This window comes from Wyeomyia smithii, chromosome 2 (assembly GCF_029784165.1).
Source record: "Wyeomyia smithii strain HCP4-BCI-WySm-NY-G18 chromosome 2, ASM2978416v1, whole genome shotgun sequence".
In the NCBI taxonomy this organism is placed as follows: domain Eukaryota; kingdom Metazoa; phylum Arthropoda; class Insecta; order Diptera; family Culicidae; genus Wyeomyia; species Wyeomyia smithii.
Genome location: NC_073695.1, coordinates 134,311,562 through 134,325,830, shown reverse-complemented (window position 1 = coordinate 134,325,830; position 14,269 = coordinate 134,311,562). Strand labels below are relative to the sequence as shown.

At 40.3% G+C, this 14,269-nt stretch overlaps 1 protein-coding gene across 1 annotated transcript; it reads left to right on the top strand.

Moving 5' to 3' along the window:
• Positions 1–3,302: 3,302 nt before the first annotated feature.
• LOC129719921 (uncharacterized) lies at positions 3,303–13,747 on the top strand. Its single transcript, XM_055671335.1, has 2 exons — positions 3,303–4,150; positions 13,519–13,747. The coding sequence occupies exons 1-2, from the start codon at positions 3,303–3,305 to the stop codon at positions 13,745–13,747; spliced, it is 1,077 nt and encodes a 358-aa protein (XP_055527310.1).
• The last annotated feature ends 522 nt before the right edge of the window (positions 13,748–14,269 follow it).

Genomic DNA, 14,269 nt, shown 5'->3' with positions numbered 1-14,269 from the left:
ATTGAAGGTTGCCGTTTGCGTCATAATTCTCTACTGCATTCGGGAAACAATGTGTCAAGGATGCCATCAGTGCCAACATCCACCCACCGCAACATTGCTCATCAACATCATCACTCTATGACGTCTTCAGTAATACTTCGATACATCCCTGTGACACTCTACGGAAATGGGAAGAGCTTAGATATTTACGCGTTCTTGGATGATGGATCATCAACGACCATGTTGGAAGCTGAAGTGGCGAGTCTACTGGGGGGAAAAGGACCCAAGGAGCCGCTGTGTCTGTGTTGGACAGGAGATATGGTCAGGATGAAAAAGGAGTCACAGCGCGTTGAATTCGCAATCGCAGGAAAGAACGATGGGAAACACTTTCCATTAAAAGCGAGAACGGTGGGACAATTAAAATTACCCAGCCAAACGGTAGATTGCGAGGAACTATACGAGCATCATCCGTATTTAAAGAAAATACCGCTTAGCAGTTACACTCAAGTTACTCCCAAGCTTATCATCGGAGTAGATAACGCTCAGCTAATTAGTGCCCTTAAAAGTAGGGAAAGCAGTCAAGGAAGGTTGATTGCCGTGAAAACACGACTGGGGTGGTGTTTATACGGACGACACGCAGCCCATGGAAAAAAGTTTGTAGAGAACGTGAATGTACATGTGGAACGTTGCGAACATGATATCGAGCTGCACGACCTATTCAGACAGTTTTTGGCAATCGACGAAGCGAACATCCAGCAAAGTATGTCATCGGAAGAAGATAAAAGAGCGTTGAGGATACTCCAGGAAACCACCCGAAGAGTTGACGGGAAACTGGAGACTGGACTACTAAGGCGTTATGACGAGCCCTGTCTGCCAAACAGCTATCCTATGGCTGTACGGAGAATGGAAGCTTTAGAGAGAAAGCTGTCCAAAGATTCGCACCTTCATCACAAAGTGCACCAACTAGTGGCAAAATACATAGATAAGGGTTACGCCCATCGAATAACACCAGAGGAGCTCAAGTTTACTGAACCAAGTCGCGTATGGTACCTACCACTTGGGGTAGTGAGTAACCCACGCAAACCGGGAAAAATCAGACTAATCTGGGATGCGGCGGCGCGAGTCGATGGCGTGTCTTTCAACGACATGATGCTGAAAGGACCGGATATGCTGACCGCTCTGCCTACCGTATTGTTACGCTTTCGACAGAAACGTGTGGCATTCAGTGGAGACATACGGGAAATGTTCCACCAGTTTCTGATTCGGTCGAACGACAAGCAAATGCAGCGATTCGTTTTCAGATAACAACGAGGACAAACCCCACAAATATTTGTGATGGATGCCGCTACGTTCGGCGCGACCTGCTCGCCGTGTATTGCACAGTATCTGAAAAACAAAAATGCGGAGGAGTACGCAGAGCAGTTTCCCGAGGCAGCAAGAGCAATCGTTGAAAACCACTACATGGACGATTAACTCGATAGTGTGGACTCGGTAGAAAAAGCGGTGAAGCTGATTCAGGAAGTCAAATACGTTCACTCGATGGCAGGTATGGAAATAAGAAATTTTGTCTCGAATTCCATCGAAGTGCTGAAACATATCGGGAAAAGCAGTAAGGTTGATGAGAAGTCGATGATCTAAGAAGGAAATGTCGAAAGAGTGCTTGGTCTGGTATGGAAACCTTCAGAGGACGCCTTTACATTCGACAGTACTCTAAAAGAGGAACTACGAGGTTTGGTGGGTGGACAAGTAGCACCTACTAAACGTCAAGTGCTACGAGTGATTATGTCGTTGTTCGACCCGCTGGGACTTGTGGCGCATTTCTCTGTTCATGGGAAAATAATAATGCAGCGAATTTGGAGAAGCGGAACGGATTGGGATGAACAGATTAGCGGTGCAATATTGGAGGAATGGCGCAAGTGGAGTGATTTGCAAGGTAAAGTACACGAAGTTCGTGTTCCCAGATGCTTCTTTCCCGGTACCAAGGGAACATCGCGTAGTTCCCAGATCCATGTTTTTGTGGACGCAAGTGAAAACGCATATGCTTGCGTTGCGTACTTCCGCAGCGACACGAATGGAGACATTCGGTGTACGTTTATAGAAGCGAAAACCAAGGTGGCCCCGTTGAAACCAGTTTCAATACCTCGTCTGGAGCTACAAGCGGCTTTGATCGGTTCCAGAATGCTGGGAAATATATGTAAGGCGTTGACCATACCAGTGAATGCGAGATACCTTTGGTCGGATTCCACCACAGTTCTTGCGTGGCTGAGATCTGAAACTCGACGTTATCATCAGTTCATTGGATTCCGAGTTGGAGAGATATTGTCCACAACCACCGTGGATGAATGGCGAAAAGTTCCATCAAAAATCAATGTAGCTGATCAAGCCACGAAATGGGGGAACGGGCCCAGTTTTGATCCAGAAACATGCTGGTATACCGGACCAAGCTTCCTAAGGAATAAGCACCAAACCTGGCGAGTACCAACAGAAAAGGAATTTTCAACAGAGGAGGATCTTCGAGCAGTCTTTCTCTTCCATCGAGAACTGCCGAAGCCGCTACTAAAAACTGAAAGATTCTCTAAATGGTAGAGACTTCTTCGAGCAGCGGGATACGTGTTGAGAGCTGTTGGAGTGTTCCATGGGTCGATGATAAACGGTCCTTTGACGCAGGAGGAGTTGCAGAGGGCGGAAACCTTGCTTTGGCGACAAACGCAGATGCAAGAGTATGCAGATGAATACGCGACGCTTCTGTACAACAAAAAGCATCCAGAAGCAGAACAGAAGCAGATCGACAAGTCGTGCGCGCTGTATAGGCTGTCTCCGATACTAGACGATGAAGGTGTCCTTAGGCTGAATAGCCGTATTATTGCGGCGCCTATGCTTCATAGGGATACAAAATACCCTATCATTCTCCCCAAGGATCAGTGGGTGACAAAGTTAGAAAGTAGTAAGTGGGTGTGGGTGACAAAGTAGAAAGCTATCACGTTCGCTTTCTACACGGAAATCACGAAACAGTTGTAAACGAGATCAGACAGCGGTACTGGATTTCTCGGTTGCGCGTTGTAGTAGCGAAGGTCGTCAAGCAATGCCAGATCTGCCGGAATGGGAAAGCAGTGCCACAGGCGCCGGTTATGGCACCGCTGCCTGAAATTCGACTGACCGCTTACATACGTCCATTTACACACACTGGGGTAGACTACTTTGGACCGGTATTTGTGAAGCAGGGTCGAAGTCTGGTCCAACGATGAATCGCATTATTTACATGTCTGTCTATCAGAGCAGTATATTTAGAAGTCGTACACAGCCTGTCCACCCAGTCGTGTGTGATGGCTATTAGGAGGTTCGTGACGCGCAGAGGGTCACCGGAGACATTTTTCTCCGACCACGGAGCCAACTTCGTCGGGGCAAACAATCTTCTGCGCGAACAACTCCGTGGAATTTATGATCGCTGTGCCGTGACATTCAGCAACTCAGCCCCACAATGGTTATTCAATCCACCACTTGCGCCTCACATTGGAGGACCCTGGGAGCGCTTGGTCAGATCAGTCAAGACGGCAATGGCCGCAATTGCAGATCACCCACACCACCCCAGTGATGAAGTTCTTGAAACCGTAATACTCGAAGCTGAGTCAGTAGTCAACTCGAGACCACTCACTTACATTCTGCTAGAGCACACTGAGCAAGAGACGCTTACGCCCAACCACTTCCTGCTTTACGGTACGAAAGGTATCAATCAACCGCTTCGGGACCAGATCGAAAGCACCGGGACGCTGAGAGATAGCTGGAAATTGGCGCAGCATCTGGTGGACACATTCTGGAGTCGCTGGATTCGCGAATATTTGCCAACTCTAACAAGGCGTACAAAATGGTTTCAACCAATAAAGCCGATTAAACCTGGGGATCTGGTGATGATAGTTGACGGAGGAAAACGGAACGGATGGATAAGAGGGCGTGACATAAACGTCGTAAAGGCAAAAGATGGGCAAGTTAGGCGGGCGTTGGTGTACTCGAATAGAGGAACTGTAAACCGACCTGTCACTAAGCTGGCTTTGTTAGACGTTCAGTCGGCTTCGGAAGAACCGGAAGTGGATGTCTCGGGCGTACCGGAACTACACGGGCGGGGGGATGTTGCCGAACCCACTGTGCAGTCGTCACCGGTTGTCAGTGAGTCCCGGTCACGCATGACAGACGACCAACAGAACGGACATAGATCAGCGTCAAATGATAGATAAAATATCGATTGATAGAGGAGGAAGTGAAGAGGGTTAATCAGTGAAGTTTAAGCAAGGAAGATAGTAGAAATTTGGTTAGAGGAAGAGTTTGTTAAAAGTGTGAAATTTGTGGACAGGAAAGGTAAAAGGAATAATGATTCAGATGGAATAATAATTAAAATTATATATTGTTTGAATAGGCTGAAAGGAGATTTCTTAAAATTAATATTTGCACATTCCGCATAGTCGAAAAACACCAAAATGTGAGTTGCAAATTTTGTTATATTATATTTTGTTACTAAACAAATAATAAACTTTCAGTTTTGAAGCTGCAGTTAAACGCACGCTATCAGGGAGGTGATTTTTGCATCGCGACACCGAAAACTTCCTCAACAAGTTCATTTTGTTTAACCGTAGACCTACTTTGGGAAAATTCGATAAATTTATGTTAGAGGGTCGTTTTCAATTTTTATATATTTTGTTAGGTTACCCATGGAAAAACTGAAAAAATGGGAAACTCTTTCCATTTTGAATAGAGTTCTTCGTTAAACTCTTTTGGAACATATTCATTATCATTACCATCTGGAAAATTTTTGTTTGTTTGAAATAGCGTTGAAAAAAGCAAAATAGTCGAAAGTGTTCTTTTCGATGCCTTAACGTTCAAGCAATAAAGTAACGATAAATCAGCAAAAAACAATAGTCGTGTTCTTTCTGATAATTTTGATTTGTATGAAATTTATCGTGAATTTGGCAAAAAATTCATAATCGATGTTAAAAAAACTATCTACAAAAAAACTCTGTTCCAGCGCAATATGATCAAAAATTTAATTTGCGCAAAATTTTAAGCGAAATCCCGCAAATTGATCTCCAATAAAACTTAGTAATCTAAAGAAAACTAAAGTCTTTACCAAAAACTTGATGAAAAACCACCAGTTTTTTTTCTAAATTTTTTGAGCATTTTCGGACTGCTCATACGTTTTTATAAAAACTACAAATAAAGATAAACATTGTCGAGATGGCGTCTTAATGAAACACGCGGTTTTATTTTACAAAATTCCACTCAGTTTTTATTACGTGCGATCGCGTTGGTGGTTAGTACTAGTGATGTCCGATTACTTCTCGATTAATCGAGTTAATCGATTATTTGCGGAAATATTCGATTAATTTTTAATCGAATAACTGACTTTTCGATTATTGAATAATCGAATAGTTGACCCCGATTATTGTTCGATCATAGTACAACTTTGTCCAAAAATGGGAAAATTGGTGATTCGAAACCTCTGTTCTCACTTATTTTATATAATCCATTTAGTTGAAAATTGTAGTTGTCGACTGGCGACAATTGATTTTACTCGCATGCCGCACATTATACATTGTACCTTACGTCGCAAATAGCGGCTGTATAGCGCATTACATCCCACGTAAGGATATTTGAAGTCGCGATTTCGATTTAGTGCTGCGACGTTGATATTTCCCGCTGAACATGTGAAAAGGGCCCAAGTGCCATATGTAAACCAGCGTTGCTAAACGAGCGAGAAGCATAACATAGCCACTCCTTTCTGCTTGAGAATGAGATGTGTGCTACGCTTCTCCAGTCGTTCGCACACACACCTTCGAGACACTCTTTATTATTCACGCACTTGCCAGAGCAGCAGCCAGCATACAACCGCTCGCAAATTCTCTTCTATCTTTTTACTCACGCCGAGTACGCGAGTACTCGAATAAGAGTACTTGACTAGGAGTGCTTGAAAAAATGTGCCCGAATACGAAAATGCTTCGTTCACCGACTCACGCATGCGGTTTGTCAATTGCTGAACTGATGCCAAGCAGTTTTGCATCGTGCACCGACAGCCGAAAGTGGGGTGATAAATCGCATGCTTGAACGTGTAGGGTATCGGAATACCTACTCGCAGTGATGCCACATTTTTATCTGTATTTCGAATCTCAGGAAATCACCTTAGTGATATTTCAATCTGTATAAAAATCTGCATATTCACTGAACATATCCCTTAGAAGAAAAAAATACGCAATATAGTTTGTTCATTGACTCATTTATGCACACGTTTACGCGTAACATATAAATATAATGAAAACTCCAACACGCTCAATAGCATTTGAGTTCATTTTCGATTTTCAACTACCTATATCGAAAAGTTTATTTCGTGACCTCATGAAAACCAAAAAAAAAACTGTATAGTTCTGTACTATTTCTAGAAAATCTGTAATTTGTATATACAGATATCTGTATGAAAAACACACAAATCTGTATAAGTACTGATAAATCTGTATAAGTGGCATCCCTGCCTACTCGTCGAAATATTCTTTTTGCCACTCTGCTTCGTCGTGCCTTGTCACTCCGTATCGTCATAATGCGTCTTGACGGTCTTGACAATCACCTCCGCTGGTTGTGCTCGCGAGAAAGGGAGGTACACGCGAGTGGGAAAGTACACGAGCGAGAGTGTGTGCGAGAAAACTCGCAAGCAGCAACGCTCGGTAGTATGAAATGAAAAAAGTGAAAGAGAACGAGAAACAGTGCGACAGGAGTATCTCTAGTGTGAGATTTTGGTAGCGGCGAGAACGCCACTTGGAGTATCGCATGCGTTTTGCGAGCGAGTTTAACAACGCTGATGTAAACAAGCCACAATTTCACGATTTTCAATGAACACAAGCTTAATCTACTCGTACAAATAAAATTGTTTGATTAAGAGTAAATTCTTTTATCAATAAATCTTATTGGTAAGAGCAGATTTCGCTTGTATTGATCAAAAAACGAGAAAATTTGGCTTGTTTACATATGGCACATGGGCCCTTTTCACATGTTTGGCGAGATTTCATTCAAAATTATAAAAATGCGCGCACGAACGAAAACTAAACTTTTTTTTTACGTGTTCACAAACAAAACTCTTGGCGTCGCACAGTGGCGGGTCTCCGAACAAAAGTCGGACAAAACCCAAAATGTTCATTTAAAAAGCAGAAAATCCATATCAGGTTGATTTTTTTCTGGAAAATTCAATTTTGGTGTCAAAAATTCAAAAAGTTGGAAAAATATCTCCCTAAAAAAAAATAAAAAAAAATAAAAAAAAATAAAATTACTAAAATTACGTCGGTTAAAATTACGGCTAAAATTACGTCGCAGTGTTTTTATGTATATCATTATTTTTCATACTCCCATCTTTTGTTATGTTCGAGGATCCAGTAGTCATCAGCGAAACTGAGGATAGTGTATATAATATAAAATATATAATAATAATGATTACGGTGTACGGTGTCAGTACTAAAAACTGACTATTTTCTGGCGAAGCGAATATGGGAAACCAGTATAAACTGTCAAAATGTGAACCAGCAGATCGTGTGCCAAATTTCGCAGTTGGAAAACTGCTCGGCATAATCAATAACCATGAACGAATGATAATCCATATGGTTTAACAGTCGTGACTATATCCCGAACTAGTTGTTAACCCTCTAGTGCCCAATGCCGCCATTTGGCGGGCTTCAGTCGAACCTCTAAAAAGCTTCAATGAATACTTAAAAAGTGTTTATAATGATTCATAGTGATTTTACCGAAGCCCGTCTAGAAATTAACTTGGGCACTAGAGGGTTAAGCACGTTTTGTGGTTATTGATTATGCGGGGCGATCATGTAGTACTTAAATAGATATCGATTTTGGCTGAATTAATACGTCGCATTAATTTAGGAAATAAAATGTTAAATACGTTAAACTAGAATACGTGAGTAGAAAACAAAGAATTATTCATTCATATAAGATCAATGTTGTGTGTAATAAGCAGTCTTTAAAAAAACCCACTGCCATTAATCAACTGTTCTGCCTTTTTCACGCTATACTATTTTAAGAGAAATGTGCATTCGAAACGAACTATACAGTATATTATATGTTGAAATATGCAAAATGGTCCCATTTTAATAGATTTAAAAAACTTGAGTCTAAGTAAAAATTTGTCGTTTAACATGGTCAAAAGGGGGTTGTTCATGTGTTTTCATACTAGTAAAAATACAGTGTCTATATACGTTAGTGAATAATTTGTGACGTGTCACCATCGTATTATTGTAATCAGGGATACCAGATATGCAAATTTATCTGAAAATGAAGATTTTTAGAATCCGTGTGCAGACTTTTTTTGATTTGTCGATATTTGCAGTTTTTTCAGAGAGCAGATTTCATATTGAATTTAAATTTAATATTGAATATTGAACTTAAATTTCATAATAAATTTTCGGAGTAGAATTAAATGGAAATATTACCTATTCTCAATATTTAAAAACAGGTAACATCGATCAGCTCAATAGCATCAAACAGCGAATTCAAGAAGATTTTTTTGTCAAACTTGGTCTACATGTCGACAAACCGCACGCTGGCTTCGGCAGTAGCAATAACGGTGTTACAGCAAGACGTTTTTTCCAATGCAGAATTTTCTTTGGAGATAACAGGAGTCGATATTAATTTAATCTAGCGATTTCAGACGCTGCTAGCAACGATTTCGAGTGGTGAAAGAATTGATGCATCAAAATTTAAGTCCAACGCTACCGTTCATTATTACCTACGTAAAATTGTATGGATGTTCAACAACAGTACACAAATTACTAATTCAAGGATGTGAAATAATCGTTTAATCTTCGAGTCTCATTGACAAACTTTCGGAAGGATCCCAGGAATGCATGAATAAAGCAATCCGGAAAACACGAGAAAATAAATGCCTAGGAAGGATCACGTGAGAGAACTATCGGTGACATGTTTCGTGAGCTGCTAATTGCGTCAGATCCGGTAGTTCCGAGTTTTAGACACAATAACAAATCGAAAAGCACTTTCACATAAGAGGTGGAAGATTTATTAATTTTCAGTCATGATGATACTGACGATGACGAGTAAAATGTTAAAACCTAATGCAATGGTTTGAAAAATTAATATTCATGTCAATTTAATATAATTATATGTGTTATTTTACCTTCTTTGCACACCTGAACGTAAGGCAATGAAGTTCTTCTAGAACAATTGAATGAAACTACTAACTACTTCTGTAAAACAACGTAACTTTCACAAATCACCATGCGCCTTCATTCAAACTATTTTATTTTCAATTAAAATTTTTGTTCAGCGGGGCAGAAAGGGGCAAAATGGGACCTTAATATTCGAAAAGTAGAGAAAATTTCCTATGAAATGCATACTATGCGAACTGTGGGAACCGATGGGTCAGATCGTACAGCACACGTTTGCGCAAAAAAAAAGTTTTTTTCAGACCACTCAATAGGTATTTCAAACATTTTACAAAAGTTATGATGAATTATATAAAAACATTCAACACGAAATACAATTCTGATTATTAATCTTCAAAATGCAACCTATCGCATGGAATTCGAATAAGAATTAGGTGAGTATTTACTAGTCGAAGTCAACCCCAATATGTGCTTTCTGAGCGAAAAAAATCATTAAAATAACATGACTTAACAACGTTTGAAGTGCTCTCAAAAATTCAAATTTAATCCAATTGCCTTGATATTTGAAAAACACGTTTTTCAATACATTAGAACTTTTAAAAAAATATAAAATATCAATAATTAGAACTTGAGTTTTGTCCGGCTTCCGGCCACTGTGCGTCGCGACTACGAAGTTAAAAAAGATTTAAAGGGCTGTTCGCACTTACGCAAACTCACATAAGCGATTGTTAAAATATGTGTGAGTGCCAGAGATAGAATATTTCCTTCCCCCTTTTTCGCATGCAAGAACCGAACGAATTCGCGTTGACCCAATTATAGTATGGAACCGAATTCAAGGACAGATTCCAACGCTTTATAAAATACCGATGAAATACATGCCAGTTCTAGGAACATCCGTTCCTTCAGAAGTCTACTCAGCAAAGCCGGTCAAACGATTACAAAGCTGCGAAATCGGCTCCCTAGACCCCAACTAGAAATGTTCCTAATCTAACACTTGATAGGAGAGGATGCATGGTTCTACTGACGGCACCTACTCACGTCACAGGATGTCTAGGGAGTAGGGACATTCATTGTCATTCGAATGTTTAGCATTTTTGAGTTAAATGTTTCTTTTCTCGCTTTTCAAACGTTAACAAGTAAATTTATATGGTGGTTTCTATTTATTAATTCGTTTGCCTAATGTTTAGGATGTAGGATTCGATCACTTAAATCTAGTGTAAAGTTTTTCGTACAGCAAAATCACTTGCAAACAAATGCACAATTGCAAAACTGAAGAATTAAATGAATCGGAAAAATACTTTCTCAAAAATTCATAAAGAATTAGGCTAATTGAATTATTAAATATATTAAATAATGTGATTTCAAACCGAACAGTCAAAAAGTATCTTGAAGAAAGTTTTAATATGTTGTAAAATTGTACAATATGTTTTGCTGCGAAAAAGCAAAGTTTAGGTGTTACACTATTTAACACAGAATTTGCAGTAGAGATTCGATCCTAGGCTTGTTCGATGAACCAGCTTCGTACATCGAAATCAAGAGGTAGGCCACGGAATATTTCTAGAGCTTTCTGCCAGATTTGTCAGTAAAATCTAAAGATCAAGTTTATTGGTAACTGACTGTTGGTCAGCACTAACATTTTATTTTTGAACGTAGGGCTAACGCAATCAAATAATCGATTATCTCGATTAATCGAATATCTTGTGTCAGTTAATCGAGTCCTATTAGCGGGCCCGAACAAAATAATCGATTAACAATTAATCGATTAGTTGAAAAAATCGGACATCACTAGTTAGTACATAAGTGAAAATGGCTTCTTCGATTCGCATACTCTCAACATTGGCCATCACACGCATACAACCCTATCATACCTTGTAACGCATTCATTCTTTTTCCCGCTCAAACTTTGACAGCTCTAGGAAAGTGCTGCCAGCCAGTAAAATATAATACACGCAGAGTCTATGTTTAAGAGTCCCGCAAAGATGAAACCAAAGGAACCAAATCAGTGTCAAACGAGGGTACCAATCGAGCAATGTAAATAAACAAGGTGATAATGTTAGGAGTGGATGAAAAGTGTTGTAATTGAGCGTAATAAAGAATATGTGTTTTTCCGAAGTTTTACTTACACATTTTAATCCAACATTAAACCTGTGCACTGGTTCACTTAGATTTAACAAAACATCACCGGTGTAATCTTTCAAAACTGTGCACCTTGTGAAGAATTTCAAAAAATGATATTCGCTTATGCATGGTGAAAAACAGAACTGTATAGTTCTTGGCAACAAACGGCACAAAAACGGTGTTGCCGAAACGATAGATTTTCCACAGACTAACAGACGTAACACTGGAACCTAGCTCCATCGCCACAAAAAAACGTTCATTTCAAATTTTCAATCGAATAACAGTTGTCGCGCGAAAATGTCGTCTGGGGCGCTGTCATGCAATCTCATACATATTTTGTAGTTCCCCATTTGACACATGCAGTAACGCTGGCGCTGATGTCGAAATACATGATGCAGCGCGAACACGACAGTAGATGGTGCTAGTGTTACTAGCGTAAAGTACTGGAATCATCCAAACGATGATTTTATTGAAAATTTATTCGACGTGTTATGTCTGTTAGTCTGTGGATTTTCTCTTCGCGCGACTCTATATACCATAGACTCTGAATACACGCAGAAACATTTACACACAGAACACTATTGTGGCACTAGCACTAAATTAAAGTTCGGAAGTCAGACTTCCGACTTCCGATCTTTCTTCCGACTTTACAAGCACATAGAACAACTGCGAGTTCACACAACATGAACTGCGGAATGATTTCAATGTATTTGTTTTTATAAACCGGACTGACAGCGCAGTGGCTGCTGAGATCAGAGATGCCAGATATACAGACAAATCTGTATTATACAGACTTTCTGTGTTGCGATACAGACACGCATAAGCCTACAGATTTTATACAGACATTTAGTATAATACAGATATTACACAGATATCTGATATTCTACATAATGGTTTTACCAGTATACACAAAAAAACGAACACAAAAACCAAAAGTCACTGTAGCCGTTGCTGGAAAAAGTGAACTAGGAACTGAACACTTTGCTGAACATATTAATCATGCGTTTTTGAGAGTGAAATCATGACAACGGGAATCGAGTCAGGCTATCGGGGTTTTTATCGGCCCCGTGGGCACTAATCTGCCTGTTTCGCCCCCAGTAACAAACAGCTGATTGTCTCGATCGATTGCCATGCAGGTTATATTGGTGAAAAGACCGTTTGTTCCATTCGGAGCAATATCCAACGTTGAAGAATTGCTTAAAATGTCCCAAACCTTGAAGGTACTATTTTTATAACCGCGAGACTTCTGCCATCATGTATCAGTTTAGCTACATTACGACGAACGACGATTTTTATCACGGGAAAGACTCTTACTTCTATGTGTTACTTAGATTTAAAAGATAAATTAGTTATCGATTAATCTACCAACTATGATAGCCTCGAAAAAGAACAATCAAAACAAGCAATAAAACAAAACAATCTGACAGGTCGACAAATAATTAGGTATCAATGTATCGGTAACTTTTTTTCGCAGCGGTATACAGACTTATATAGACATTTTTATGGATTATACAGACTTGCCAAAAAAAAGTCTGGCATCTCTGGCTGAGATGCTTGTAGTGTTGCGCGAACACCAAAAATAAACATCGGAAGTGAGCCTGACTGCCAGTTTATCAGCGACATTTTGATAATTTTTATTTAAACGCACAATACAACATATAACTCTACAATGATCTAAACCGAATTTGATCGAACCTTTTTCAAAAGATCACCAATTTATCATAGTTTTTGGGACAGTAGGGGACATTTGTTCCGGATTTATCGAGGGGAACGGTGGGGTAAGTACCCTTTCAGAGACACAGGCTAAATTAAAAACGATAGCGAAACCTTGCTTCAACATATCAAGCTTTAAGCACAGACTAACAGACGTAACACTGGAACCTAGCTCCATCGCCACAAAAAAACAAAAAAAATTCAATCGTATAACAGTCATCGCGCGAAAACGTCGTCTGGGGCAATCTCATACATATTTTGTAGTTCCCCATTTGACACATGCAGTAACGCTGGCGCTGATGTCGAAATACATGACGCAGCGCGAACACGACAGCAGATGGTGCTAGTGTTACTAACGTAAAGTACTGGAATCATCCAAACGATAATTTTATTGAAAATTTGTATGACGTGTTATGTCTGTTAGTCTGTACTTTAGGTTTTTGCAAAATAACACTATTAACGATCGGTATTTCGCCACTTTGTTTTAATTCGATAGTCAGATTCCCTCAGCCGTGTCAGTTCTGAATTGATTGTTTATTGATGACTGCAGCCCAAGCCGGGAAGCGTATGAACTCGGGCGCGACGGGCGAGCGAGCACACCGCCCGCGCGAGCGGATGAACGGGCGGCCCACACCACCACACGGCCGAACGCCCCGGAGTGCATTGAAGCGCCAGCAGATCCACGGCGCGACACCCACACGAACTGGGAGCACGCGCAGACCCGCGACCCGGTAGCCCGATTCATCCCATCAATCCTTATCCTGAAGTTACGGATCTAATTTACCGACTTCCCTTACCTACATTGATCTATCGACTAGAGACTCTAAACCTTGGAAACCTGCCCCAGTCTTCGATTTTCAAGGTTTAAGAAGAGAATATCGACACAGCAGTTTAATATTATGCTCTACCAGCCTGTCCAACCATATCTCTCTATGAACGACTTCCATGGCTAGTATGACTGTTAAACAGAAAAGAAAACTCTTCCGATATCTCTTGTTGGCTTCTCGAAAGAAAGGATTCATGTTGCCATGATTACAAAGGCGCTACAGTTTCCAGTGTGCACGCCAATGCAAACGTATACTCAACAAGTTCCGGAATTGTAACCGGGTTCCCTTTCGCTCGTTTAATAAATACTAGTGGATGTTGCATCAACCCAGGAAAACGAACGAACCTCTACAGGGAAATTTTTGGCGGGGGGATGCCCACCATGTGAACTAGATTAACCGAATTAAGATAGGAAGGGGTATTTTAGATTTTTGGTCAAATAGCCTCAGAAATCAATTCGCTCCTGTGTTTTTGTG

Bases quoted from the DNA above. Each gene is read 5' to 3' on its own strand.
- LOC129719921 (XM_055671335.1), top strand. From the start codon at position 3,303: ATGGCTATTAGGAGGTTCGTGACGCGCAGAGGGTCACCGGAGACATTT. The intron at 4,151-13,518 runs GTCACGCATGAC...TGATGACTGCAG, and splicing joins CCGGTTGTCAGTGAGTCCCG to CCCAAGCCGGGAAGCGTATG.